The sequence below is a fragment of the Stegodyphus dumicola genome, chromosome 2 (assembly GCF_044657685.1).
Source record: "Stegodyphus dumicola isolate Sdum_Otavi_A_Nest chromosome 2, ASM4465768v1".
NCBI lineage: Eukaryota > Metazoa > Arthropoda > Arachnida > Araneae > Eresidae > Stegodyphus > Stegodyphus dumicola.
Window position 1 is genome coordinate 31,868,554 of NC_140769.1, and position 12,671 is coordinate 31,881,224.

Sequence of the window (12,671 nt, forward strand, 5' to 3'; positions counted from 1 at the left end):
ATCAGAGCTTTTGTGGCCAAACAAATTGCATTTAAAACATTTTCCTTTAAAGTACCTTTTGCTTCCGATCTTTTTATTAACAAATGCGTATTCCTTACTTTCATTGGCTAGGGGTTTTGAATCTTCAGCTAACAAGCGATTTTTAACATTGTCAACTGTTATTGCCTCACCACAATTTTTCAAAGCCATTATAAGAGGTTCAAACCTATCAGGTAAATTAGCTAAAATTATTCCTGCAATTAATTCTTCATCAGGTTTAACACCAGTAGATTTTAACTGCTGATAAGATGAAATGACCCTATGTAAATAGTCAGACATATCCTTACAATCAGTGTAACGGGTATTCACTAATGTTTTAATTATTGAAACCTTTCTTGTGATTCCCTTATCCTCATATGTTTCAGCTAATACTTTCCAAGCTTCCTTTCCACTTGTTAAATCCCTTATATCATTGAAAATAATTTCACTTACCCCTTCAACTATATATGACAAAGCTTTGGTATCCTTTACTGGATCTTCTTTTGTACCCTCTACATAAGCCCATAAATCTAATTTAATAAGATGCATTTTCATGGAAAATTTCCAATCCATGTAATTTTCCCTTCCACTCAATTGTTTATGACTAAATGAACCTTATCCCCCTGGCATTTTTCCTTTTTTAACTTTAATCAACAAGAGACAAAAAAAAAAAAAAAAAAAAAAATTATAATTTGAGATAAATTCAAATAAATTTTCTATTGAATTAATTTTATTCTCAAAGAAACATTTGCCCAAATAATTAACAGTCAAAAATATTTGTACTAGTTAAGCTTTTGCAACCATGTGCTATGGCTAACCCTAACATAACCATGTGGTCAATTCTGGTTAAAGTAATTCTAAAAATTTACAAATAGAATTAAATAAACAAACTAACTTAACTAGACACTAGATTATTTATCCTCATTTCTTAATCTGGCCTGGGCCCATAACCTATTAGAAACTCAATATAGCAGAGAGTGGTTACTTGCATGCATGAGAATAAATAATACACAACATACCTGTTGGGAGTTTGGAACACAAGTGAAGTTTTATTGAAGTGCACAGTTATACAAGAATATAAAAACAGTGGCGCCATCTATGGGCCAAGAACATATTTAAAGCTAACCTTTTTTACAATAAGCTTTGAGTTCCCATATCAGTTAAAAAACTGTGATGTACTTCATTGTAAGAAAATGTTTCCACAATGATTCAGAAAGTGTATAATTCATGAATTTAACAAGATTGGCCAGGAGCTAGAACCAGGGCTGTGGAGTCGGTAGGGAAAATGACCGACTCCGACTCGACTTCCTCATATACATATATATATATATATATATATATGTAAACATATATATATATATATATATATATATATATATATATATATATATATATATATATATATATATATATATATATATATATATATATATATATATATATATATATATATATATATATGTATGTAAACATATATATATATATATATATATATATATATATGTAAACATATATATATATATATGTAAACATATATATATATATATATATATATATATATATGTAAACATATACACATGAGTTACAGCTTACGTTTTTTAATATAAAAGAAGTAATATATGCTATAGAAGAAAATTGATGGCATAGCAAATTATTTATATTAATTAACATTTATTATGAAATGGAAGAACTTGCATTATTTATTTCTAAGAAACAATATAGCTCTTTGGCAAGATCTTTGTTGGAGAGCCATAGATCCAATTTGATAAACTTCAGAGCTGAGAAGTCTTTCCACACTAACTTAAGTAGGAGGAAGAGCTGTTACTGTTAGGGCTACTTCTTTTAACTTTTCAGGATAGATTTTTATAAGTTCTAAAAGAGGTGTCTTGCAAGTGCAATCATATTTCTCTATTTCTTCATAGGCCATGTAAAAATCTTGTTTGTATTTTTTCATTTTTATATCTAAAGGCTCTTGGTCCTTTATTTTCATTTGCTTTGCCTTAGCCTTTTCAATGTTATCCAAAAAATATTTCTTAAAATCTAATTCATCACTGGAAAAGGATGATAGAGACACAATTGCAATGACTGCAGTTTGATTGTCCTGATTCGAATTCTCCAATTGTTCTGAGAATAATTTCATTTTTAATGAAAGTTCATAGATGGTTTTCTTTGCGGTTTTAATTTGTTTGTCATCTAAGAAAATTCAGTGTTTCGGATCTACATATATTGAACCCAGCAAGATCTCATTGTCTAGCAAACTAGTTTCTCTTTCCTTCATTGAAGAAATGATTCCTTCTGCAATAAGCCCTCCATTTCAGAAAGAACAAACATCACATTCTTCCATTCTCACCTACTGTCAATTCTTCAGACTGCAGCTTTTTTGTGGCTACATACGGTGTAGAAAGAAGAGTTTCCAATTCTGCAAGTTCATTCCACAGTCTTTCTGTTAGTGAAACATTAGGGTTATCTTCATCTTCTAAAAAAGTTCTTAATTCTAACAACCTCTTTATCATCAAATATGTACTTCCTTATTGCATTGCTTGATCAATAATTGCTCCTTTTCCTGCTTGCTTCCTAAGAATAGCATAAATTTCGGGAGTTCTTGCTGCTATTGCTGCTTACCTAAATTTACCAGTGAGATTTGTAACTAAATGAAGTAACTAAACGAATCAGTTTAATCACTAATGGCAAATATCACATCCATCCTGACCCTTATATTTATTTATCAATATACCAATAAAATAGAAAATAACTATTTATTAATGTATATAGTTCATAAATAAAAATAATAACTCAGCTTGTCATTAATTTTTTTCAATTCATTTAAATTTCATTTCAAATTCAAACTTCCCAATAAAAAAAGGGAGTCGGAGTCGACCTGTTTTTAGCGACTCCTTTTACCCCAAAATCTGCCTGACTCTGATTCCGACCCCACAGCCCTGGCTAGAACCAACTGTTGGTGAATCATTGTGCCAGCTTATTGTTAAAGGTCAGCCTCAGCCAATTTTTACATCCGACTGCATAAAAACAAATCGGAGGCTTAGGTTATTGTAGAGAAATTTTCCCAATGATTCAAGTCTAGTAAGCAGAGATTAAATGCAATGGGATCCTCAAAATCAGGTTTCAGCTTCATGGTATGAGTCATCTTGTTCAGCAGGCCTAAAATATTGTCCCAGTCAAATAATTAACTTAAAAGTAGTTATAAGTGGTTACAAATTACTATTTTTTTGATTAAAACCTTTTGCTTTTAGCAGTGTTTAAATAATTGCAAATTCTAGATCATGTTCTGAATTAATAACCTCTAAAAGAAAACGTTTTTCATTTTACTCTTAAATATTTCTACTCTTTTCAAGAATAAAATGTCATTGCTAGTTTAAGCTATGTTTAGGCTGTGTAAATTAAATATTATACCAGAATGCACAACAATAAAAAGAATTCTGAGTATTATCAGAAGTGAATAACCATTTCCATATACGTACCGAATTGTAATAATACGATTTTCACAACAGAGAAAAATTTAACATCAATTTTTGATGAAGAGAATTTTTATTTCAAGTATATAAAATGAAAGTTGTGTAAGAACTAAAAGCACCTGAATGTGAAAAAATACCTATTTAATTGCTGCCTGAAGGTGCAAACATTTTGCTTTGTGAGTAAAAATATGAAAAAGAATAGTTTACAGAGGTAAGCAGCAGAAAACTTTCGGAAACAATGCTCTGCATTATTATCACCATGAGAATTATAGCTAGTCAATAGACAAATATTTTCTTCCAAACTGGTGAAGACATTACCTTGATAACTGTATCCTTCAAATCAGTTTGAAAAATGTTTCCGTACAGAAGCATTTATCTTCCCCCCCCCCAGAATTCAGGAACTTTATTTTCACTCTGTGGAATAATAATCATGTAGCATTACCAGTTTTAAACACACACACATATGTGACAGATGACTTGAGGATTTGAAGGTAGTGTAGATCAGACATCCCCAACCCTATGCCAGCGAGCACCTTTGCACCTGGCAATGGTTTTACGTGTGCCCATTGCTGTGTAATTATGATAAAAAAATTATCTAATTTTTCAATAAAATTTTATTAAAACTTTTTTATAGTTGACAATTAATTAGAGGCATTTAATGAGTGTATTTGCTCAAAAGATTCTTTGTTTATAATTTAAAATGGGCAAACTAGACATCTCAGACTGAGAGTAAGGCCCTGGCGTACTGGCCAATTTGCCATTGTGACCCGTTTATTTATTAAAATTTAAAAACAAGTCAAATATCAATGTCAAAATTTCTACAACAAACTCTCAAAGTAGAGATCTTGACTTACTGAAGAACATCTTGATGATTGCTTACAAGCAGGAATATCATCATATTCTTCTCTTGATTATGAAGTAATTGCCTATGAAATGCAATGCCAAATACAACAAACTTCTGTCTGTATTATTTGGTAATTATTTATTTTTTCATAAAAATACAATAGTTTATTTTTAGAAGTTAAATTATAATTTTAGAATATCTTCTTTTGTATATTACGTATATTATTATCTATGCCAACCTATAAATTCATCTTGAAAGAATAAATGTACACATCAACCTCGCCAATATTCTAGAATGTGCTCTGAGGTATAAAAAAAAGTTGGGGATCTGTGTAGATACAAAAGATGACATAATGGTGACAGATGAGGCCAAAACAAGACCTTAATTTATTCATGGACATTCTTGATAAGCATAAACATGTTCATATCATTAGATGAAGCAGAGAAACATGCCACGTGTGCTTTCACAACATGGAGGTAGTAAGTAAGATGGAGTGGCCCTAACCAGTTTCCCCAATACCCTACTTTGAAGCACTGGCGATCCCTTTCTTTGGTGACCAAAACAATGGGTAATTTACCATTAAGGTCAATGGGTTTTGAACGATCGGATGTAAATATTTTGTAATTATGTCGTAAATATACATATAAATGTATATATTTTCTTTTTCTACAATACTTCAGAGTCCTAAGTATATGAAAAGAATACATTTTTAAACAACATTTCATTCTGAACGGAATTAAATATTATACTTTTCACAGAACAGTTTGCTCAGAATTGTTTAATTTGAATGAAATATTTTCACAAGTTTTCGTTAATTACATTAGAAAAAAATTTTAAGGTAATTTGATTTTATTCGGTTAAGGATTACAAAACTTAAGATCAAACACATCCATGTTTCATATTTTTCATTTCCGGCATGTGCAAATCTTTAATTTCTGTGCATTCAATATATTTTTCGAGTAAAGTAACTTACACTAATTTAACATATACCCGAAAGTTTCACATAAGAAATAAGTATAAATATAATTTGAATGAAAATTATATGCATTATTTTAATACCCAGTCAAAGGTCAGTTTTTTTTTCGAAATTCCTCCACAATGGCATCTTTCTCTTTAGGCAGATAGCCTTTGCATGCCTTACTCTATTTAATAAAAACTTAACCTGACCTATGTGCCTAATTACAAATATTTTAACATGCATAATTTTATATTTACATTTATCCATCAAGTTTCAAACTTTTGACTAAAATCTGTTTTAGGATACATTCATCATCAAATTCAAATCTTAATTTTAATCGTGGTAATTTTATTTTTAATTAACCCAAATAAGTAAAATGTTAAGCCCAAAGTAATTATTTTTCAGATATATAAAAATAAAATGAGAGTTTAAAATGAGCAAGAGTAAAGCCTCTCCTCTAAAAAATTATAAAAAGTACATGTTACAATAATATGTGGATGTGAAAAAAAAATATTTTATTTAAAACATTTTGGCGTTTGGAACACAAAATAAAAGTAGCGAATACTCTATCAAGGGTATCGAAAGATGTATACAATTTTAAATTTACCGTAAGGTTTTTTTTTTTTTTTTCCCCCAGTCTTTAAGCATAACATTTTTGCTAAAATCTATATTTTTGTAGTTCATCAGCTTGGAATTTTTAAATGTCACTAAACTATACAAATTGCTATTATCCATCACACTATGAATGTTTCTTTTATGCAGAAGTGTTCCATTTTCCGATTTATATGGAACTGTTGTGTATCGAAATACTATCAGAGTGCTGTCAAGGGAGCTTCTGAATGTAAACAAAAAACACCCCATCTGGGGACTGAAGCTTCAAAGCAGTGCTTCACTTTTAGTGCCGGTTTGGTCACTCCTTCCTTTCTTACCTCCATGTTTCACAATGAGGGGCAGGCAGGCAAAAGTGAGTGCGCATTTCAGCAAACAGCATTTACAGAGTTGAGCTGCTTTGTTTAAATTCTGGATTGTGATTAGACAAGAACTCACAGCATTGTAGGATTAATAAGATAACATAATGCAGATTAGTTTTCCATATGATGGACTTCAGATTCCAGGAAGGAGACACAGCCAAATAAAAATGAGGAATTAAAAAGACTATTCCTAAATTAAAACTAGTAGTTTTCTTTTACATATATATATATGGCAGGAAAGGAAACAGACATAAACTATTAACATAAACATATATATAAAAAATACAAAATATGAATTAATAATTCTTTTATATATGAAACCAATACATTTACCATTGCATCAACCATATTATGAGTTAGACGGAAAGGCACACATTCTGGACATTCCATAGTTTCACCCTGCATTGACAAAGATAATGGTATTAATTTGAGGAAATAACTGCAAATTCAACAAAAGCAATTAAGCATTATAAAGGAAACAAATAGTTAAATATTAAAAATTCCATTTCATATGCTAATTATATATTTAATTTGCTGCAAGTTACTAGATTACTTAACACATTTGCTACCAGTGAAAAATAATACTATTTTCATCCTTAGGAGCCGGATTACAAAATACTGTTCCAATGGTTAAATCTCTGTCAAAGACAATCTAAAAGGTTTACAATCTCCACATACATGCAAAGAAAATAGACTGCCAGGAATAAAAATCAAAAGAACAACCATTGCTTTACAGCTTTAGCTACTTGACTACAGGCATACTCAAATTACTATGATTTTCATTTTTAAGAAAATTAAGAAGTATTTTCTCCGTCCTTTCCGTATACACTGCTAAAAAAAAAGGGCGGCGGGAATTTTATATCTCCCATGCTACTGGGTTAATTGGCGAAATTCAAATTGCGTTTTTCATGGCTCGAAAGCACGACTTAGGATATGTATTAGAATTATATCGGACTTTTTCTTGAAAAAAAAAAAAAAAAAAAAAAAAAAGTCAATTTTTTCCATATTTCGATTCTACAACTCAAATTACGCCAAACTGTCAAGTTTTGTAAAAATCGCACAAATAGTTTTTAAAAAATTAGGTCTCAAAATTTTATGTCTTCAATGTTAATTGATTTTGTTATTTATTTATTAATATCTCTTTTTTTAATTAAACTTTTTTGATTCTTCCTTTCACATTTCAAAATTTAGGTTCATTGCAAATAAAATTCAGCCATTTTTTGTGTTTTATTTTTAAAATTTCTATTTTTAAATAATTTTGATAAATTTTTCTAAAAAATTTATAAGTTTTTACCATTATCTTAATGTAGGTGTAGTTCTAAGCATACCTGGAAAAAATTAGAGTTCTTTATTCAAAATTTTATAAGATGTACACAAATTGACATATTTTTGCGTATTGAAATTTGGCATCTTTTTTTTTGAGCGATAATAACGATATATGTGAATTTATATATTGGCGCGTTTTGAAATTTGGCACATTTGTTAACCCTTTGACGCACGGTGGTCGCACCGTGAAACCACCAAGTTTCAATTTTTTTTCTTCTCTTCTTTCTGAAATTTTTGAGTAAAAAACCAATTGATTACTGATCTTTTACCTCTAAATAACACAAAATGACTGCAGAATCATACATTTTTTTTAGATCTTAGTACTTCAAATCATATGCCCTTTAAAATTCATTTTCAGTGAGATAAAATAACTTCCTTTTATTAATATAAACTTCTTTAAATTGCAAATGTTATTCATTGCACATCATTATTTCTATCATAAACAATAAAAAATTGTAATAATTTAACTGCATATATATAAAAAACCTATGCATATTTATGGCATTTGCTTTGTGGTTTCACGGCGTGACCACTGAGCCACTGGAGCATTGTGTCACAATGCTCAGAAACCTCTAGAGGCTCAGTGGTCGCACCTTGAAACCACTGCTCTTCACAATGGTGTTTGCTGCTTTTCAAATAGGAATGCTTATTTTTACCCAGATATACATATGAGGCTTTGAGTTATTTTATTACTTAACAATACTGCCCAGTGAAAACAGACCTTATAAGACTACTATTACTATTAGGACTTCTATTTATCCCTGAGTGAAAAGGTCTTTCTTTTTCAAAGATTTTTCTCTGACCACAACACGCTTGCTTCCTATGCTATTATTGCGATTTTATAAATTATATTGTGTGGTTTAAATATAATGTAAATATCCTGTGTTATAATTAAAAACAGAAATTGTATAAAAGCTTTATTTAAATTAAAAATATTTTATATATCTTTTGGGACGAAATATGAATAAAATACATACAAATGGGAAACAAAAGATCTGTACCAAAGCCATAAAGACCAAGCACCCTCCCCATTGATATAAAAAACCACAAATTTCATGTGCCAGACAAAAAGAGACTAAATAACGTTAGACATATACCAGAAAAATGCAAATCCAAGCAGTATACATTTTGTAGCACAAGGAAGAAACCTCATACATGTGTGAAACATGCAATGTGGTTCTATGCATGTACCAAAAAGACAAAACATGCTTTGAATGGTATCATAAATTATATAAATGATTTCACTGCTATAGAAAAATTGCATAACTTTAAATTTTTTTGTGACGATTTACTTTGTAAAATAATGTAAAATATTTACTTATAATGCAATTCTTACATAATTTTTTTTTCAAATTTTCAAATTTCGTCATTTATTGGAAATGCACATGGGAAAAGGAAAGTCCCCCCCCCTTCTACCTCAATAAGTTTTGAAATCCTAGACGCGCGCTGGTTTCAGAGTGCGACCTAGATCAATGGGCAAGAGTGGATTTTTTTAAATTCATATATTATTTGTCTCTAGGATCATAATATTCAATTTCTAGAGATTTTAGTGAAAAAATATAAAAATAACATTGTGCGCATCAAAGGGTTAAAAGGGATAATAACATCAAATGTAATTTAAGCATTTTGTTAAAATTATGGAATATGTTCTGAATATTTTATGTTTATGGAATATGAATATTTGTTAAAATTTGGAAGTAGGAATTATGTGACTTTTTTCCCACTCCCATAATTCCATTTTTTCCCATAAAGGAAAGGAAAATAGGTTGCCATATATTAAGAAGTTTGGCAAGTGAATTATTCTTGGCGCAAGCTGAAAAATCTGTGTGAATTTCACACCAAATTTTACAGAATTTAATATTTAGGCATAATTTGAATCATAGAATCGAAACATGGAAAAATTGGTATGTTATTTCAGAAAAAGTCCGATTTTGTGTTAAAATACCTATGTTAGAACAATGCTATATATAAACCTAATATATATCCCAAGTCGCGCTTTTGAGACTAGAAAAACACAATTTGAATTTTGTCAATTGGCCCAGTAGAACGGGAGATATAGAACTGTCCATTTTTATTTTGTGCAGTGTACCTTCATGGTGTAACTGGATAGCATATCCAGCTAGCAATTGGAAGGTACGGTTTTTAAATCTCAGTGAAGGCACTGCATATTTTACACACCTTTCAAACATACTTCAAAAAATCTAATGACTCTACAAGTGGCATCTGAACTAAATGGTGGTTGATAATAATTCATCTCGAACAGTATTTAGTGATTAGGTCTCCTCATCCCCAGTTGCTCTTTAAAAGTGGGAGTATATAAGGCATTTTCTCCCACCTTTTCATGTACCTTCCTGGTGTAACTGGATAGAACATCCAGCTAGCAATTGGGAGATCTGGTATTCAAATCCTGGTTACGTCACTGACTCAAAATACATAATAATTCAAATAACCTAATTACTCAAAAATAAGCAAAATACCAAATAATACTTTTCCTTCTTCTGAGATCTAAACAACGTTATTACTTAAAAAATGTAAATAGTCCTTTTGCTGCGGTATACAAGGAAAAGGAAATGTGCAGAAGAAGAAAATGCTTCATGTTTATATTTTTTTTACATACTTATTATTATTATTATTATTATTATTTTTTTTTAAGTAAGTTTAAAATGCTGCTTTCTGAATTTACTAAAATAGTAGATACATAACACAGAATAATATATTTGCTAAACTCAAGAATATTTCAAAAGTTGAAAACATACTTTATTAAATAGGCAGTTAAGGTCAACATGCACTGTATCACCACAACTTGCATCAAATAAAACATTTTCTCCATGTCTGTCTCCAAGTCCAACAATATAACCAATCATACTCATGACTGCTGTAGTACGTGCATACGCCAGATGAGCTAGATACCTATCAAATTCATTGCAAAATTAAATGTCAGTATGCTTAATGATAAATCAAAATGTGTTGATAATTTTACTAAATATTTAAAACTAAATTATTCATGCTTAAAAAATGTGAATTCTTACTATAGCAGCTTTTTTTTATTCATTCATTTATTAAATAAAAGCAACATTTGCAAATTATATTTTTATACAATAAAAATAGTATTTACAATGAAACACAACTAATATGTATATATAAATATAGAAAGTATACCAAGCTGTAGGATCTGGAAATGTCAAAAGAAACCAATCATGGAAAACAGGAGGAAAACGAGGAAGAAACTTGGTTGTAAATATATTGAGTTTTTGCCTGGAAATATAAAATAAAACTAAAGAAGTTCTAAAGCTTCAATTAAAAATTAAACTTTAATAAAAAAATTTAAAAAGAAAAAAGTGCAGTTACTCAAATGTAGCTGTTTTAGGAGGCATCATTGCTCTGATTTCTCGTCCACTAACAAACTTTCCTTTTAATTTATACAACTTTGAAAGAATAAGCCTCAAGCCTTGTAAATTTGGTACCCATTCAATCAAACCACATTCTTCATTTAAAGGGACTACAGCCTACAAGATAAAAACTTACATATAATTCCCGAAAGAACTCTGACAGAAATCTGTAAATATTTAATAGTTAAATTATTAAACTTTTAAGATACTAGCTGGAAAGATTAAAGGAATAGCTATAAAATCTCATAAAAACTTAAAAATCATTTTATAAGTAACCTATAAAGATCTTTATTTTATCAGGCCTGACGTATTTTCAAACTGTAGAATCGCATACTTCTGCAATAAATAAACTTAAATAAGAACAAAAGAAATATGATATAAAATAGGGTTGGCAAAAACTAGTGTTATAAGTTTTTAGAGGTAGACAGAAAAAATTAATAATGTTTGTGGTCACCCCTGAATGAAATACAAGCTTTAAAGAAATTTTCCATGCTGTCTAAGACTATCCAGGACTCACTGTGGTAACAAAGTGCAATCATGATAGCTAGAGAATCATGAAGCTTCTGAAGAGTGCTGAGGGAAAAAAGAGCTTCAGTCATGCAAATCAGTATCCTGTGTCTCCTACATGTTCTATTGGATTTAAATATGGAGAATAAGGAAATCCTTTTTCCTACTGGATTTCTTAGCCTAGAGATAATGTGTCAAGACAGTCTATTAGTTTAAAATTGGTACTTCAGAGTCATTTTCACCTGCCCTATTTCCACCATAACCATGGGAATGACAGCTGCAGCAGATAGCACAAGTCACCTAATATTCCCCCCAAAACGATTTTTGTTTACCGTGTTTTGCTTAACAAAAAAGTGCACAAGTAAAGGCTGACTTGAGCAGTTTCAAAGAGGTGAAGAAAATAAATGCTGTGCAGTGATTATGCCATATTATAATCACAAGTAAAGGACAGTGTCAATAGTATTGATATGAATATTTTAAAGAAACAGACTATAGTGCACCATAACTGGAATGAATATTATCATCCATCAGAAAAAAGTAATTACCAACTGCACTTTTAAACAGCTCGACATACAGATCAGGAATCTTATTTCTATAATCAGCATTCAAAACCACATTGCTAAAAATGTGTAGTTCAGTGTGGCTATTCAAAATGATGCTCACACATACCATGATTCCATCACCCTTTTATCTACATGTTTTGCAGATATTTTCAGGCTAATTGCATAAGCTTAACTCCCTCCAGAATGTAACACATGAGGAATCGCTCTCCAAACAAAAATGAGATTCATCGGCAAAGAGAACCCAGTTCGAGTCTATGCACTCCAACTGCTATGATCACTGTAACCTGGTGAATTTCGCAGCCCAAGTTAGTGAAATACAAATCATGGATTTCCCTGCATACAGCTATATTTTATGCAGATTATGAGGTGTATAAACAAAGTAATGAGACAGGAAGCATAGCATTTGATCTGGCAACTCTGCGAACTTCCAATTTGGTGGTAAGGGCACGGGAACATTTATTACTCAGCCACTATGAGTTTGAATTGTGGACAGTCTAGAAGATTCTTTTTTTTTTTTTTTTTTTTTTTGTAATCTTCCCCCCCCCCCAGTGCATTCTGAAAATGAGCAACATTTTGTTCTCAAATTTTGCTTCAAAACATTTATAAAGCTGAAATCCACCTA

At 30.3% G+C, this 12,671-nt stretch overlaps 1 protein-coding gene across 5 annotated transcripts in view; it reads right to left on the bottom strand.

The window, feature by feature from the left end:
• LOC118192119 (serine/threonine-protein kinase ATR-like) overlaps positions 1–12,671 on the bottom strand; it is a 391,326-nt gene that overhangs the window by 105,906 nt on the left and 272,749 nt on the right. For 4 of the 5 annotated variants that reach the window (XM_085810547.1, XM_085810546.1, XM_085810544.1 and 1 more), the window contains 4 exons: positions 10,939–11,096; positions 10,750–10,845; positions 10,347–10,500; positions 6,508–6,663 (listed from right to left, as the gene is read on the bottom strand). In XM_085810547.1, coding sequence (XP_085666673.1) covers positions 6,523–6,663; positions 10,347–10,500; positions 10,750–10,845; positions 10,939–11,096 — 549 coding nt within the window. In that variant the 3' untranslated portion in view covers positions 6,508–6,522. Of the gene's footprint in view, positions 1–6,507; positions 6,664–10,346; positions 10,501–10,749; positions 10,846–10,938; positions 11,097–12,671 lie in introns of those variants that run through there. The other variant, XM_085810548.1, reaches the window with a different exon arrangement.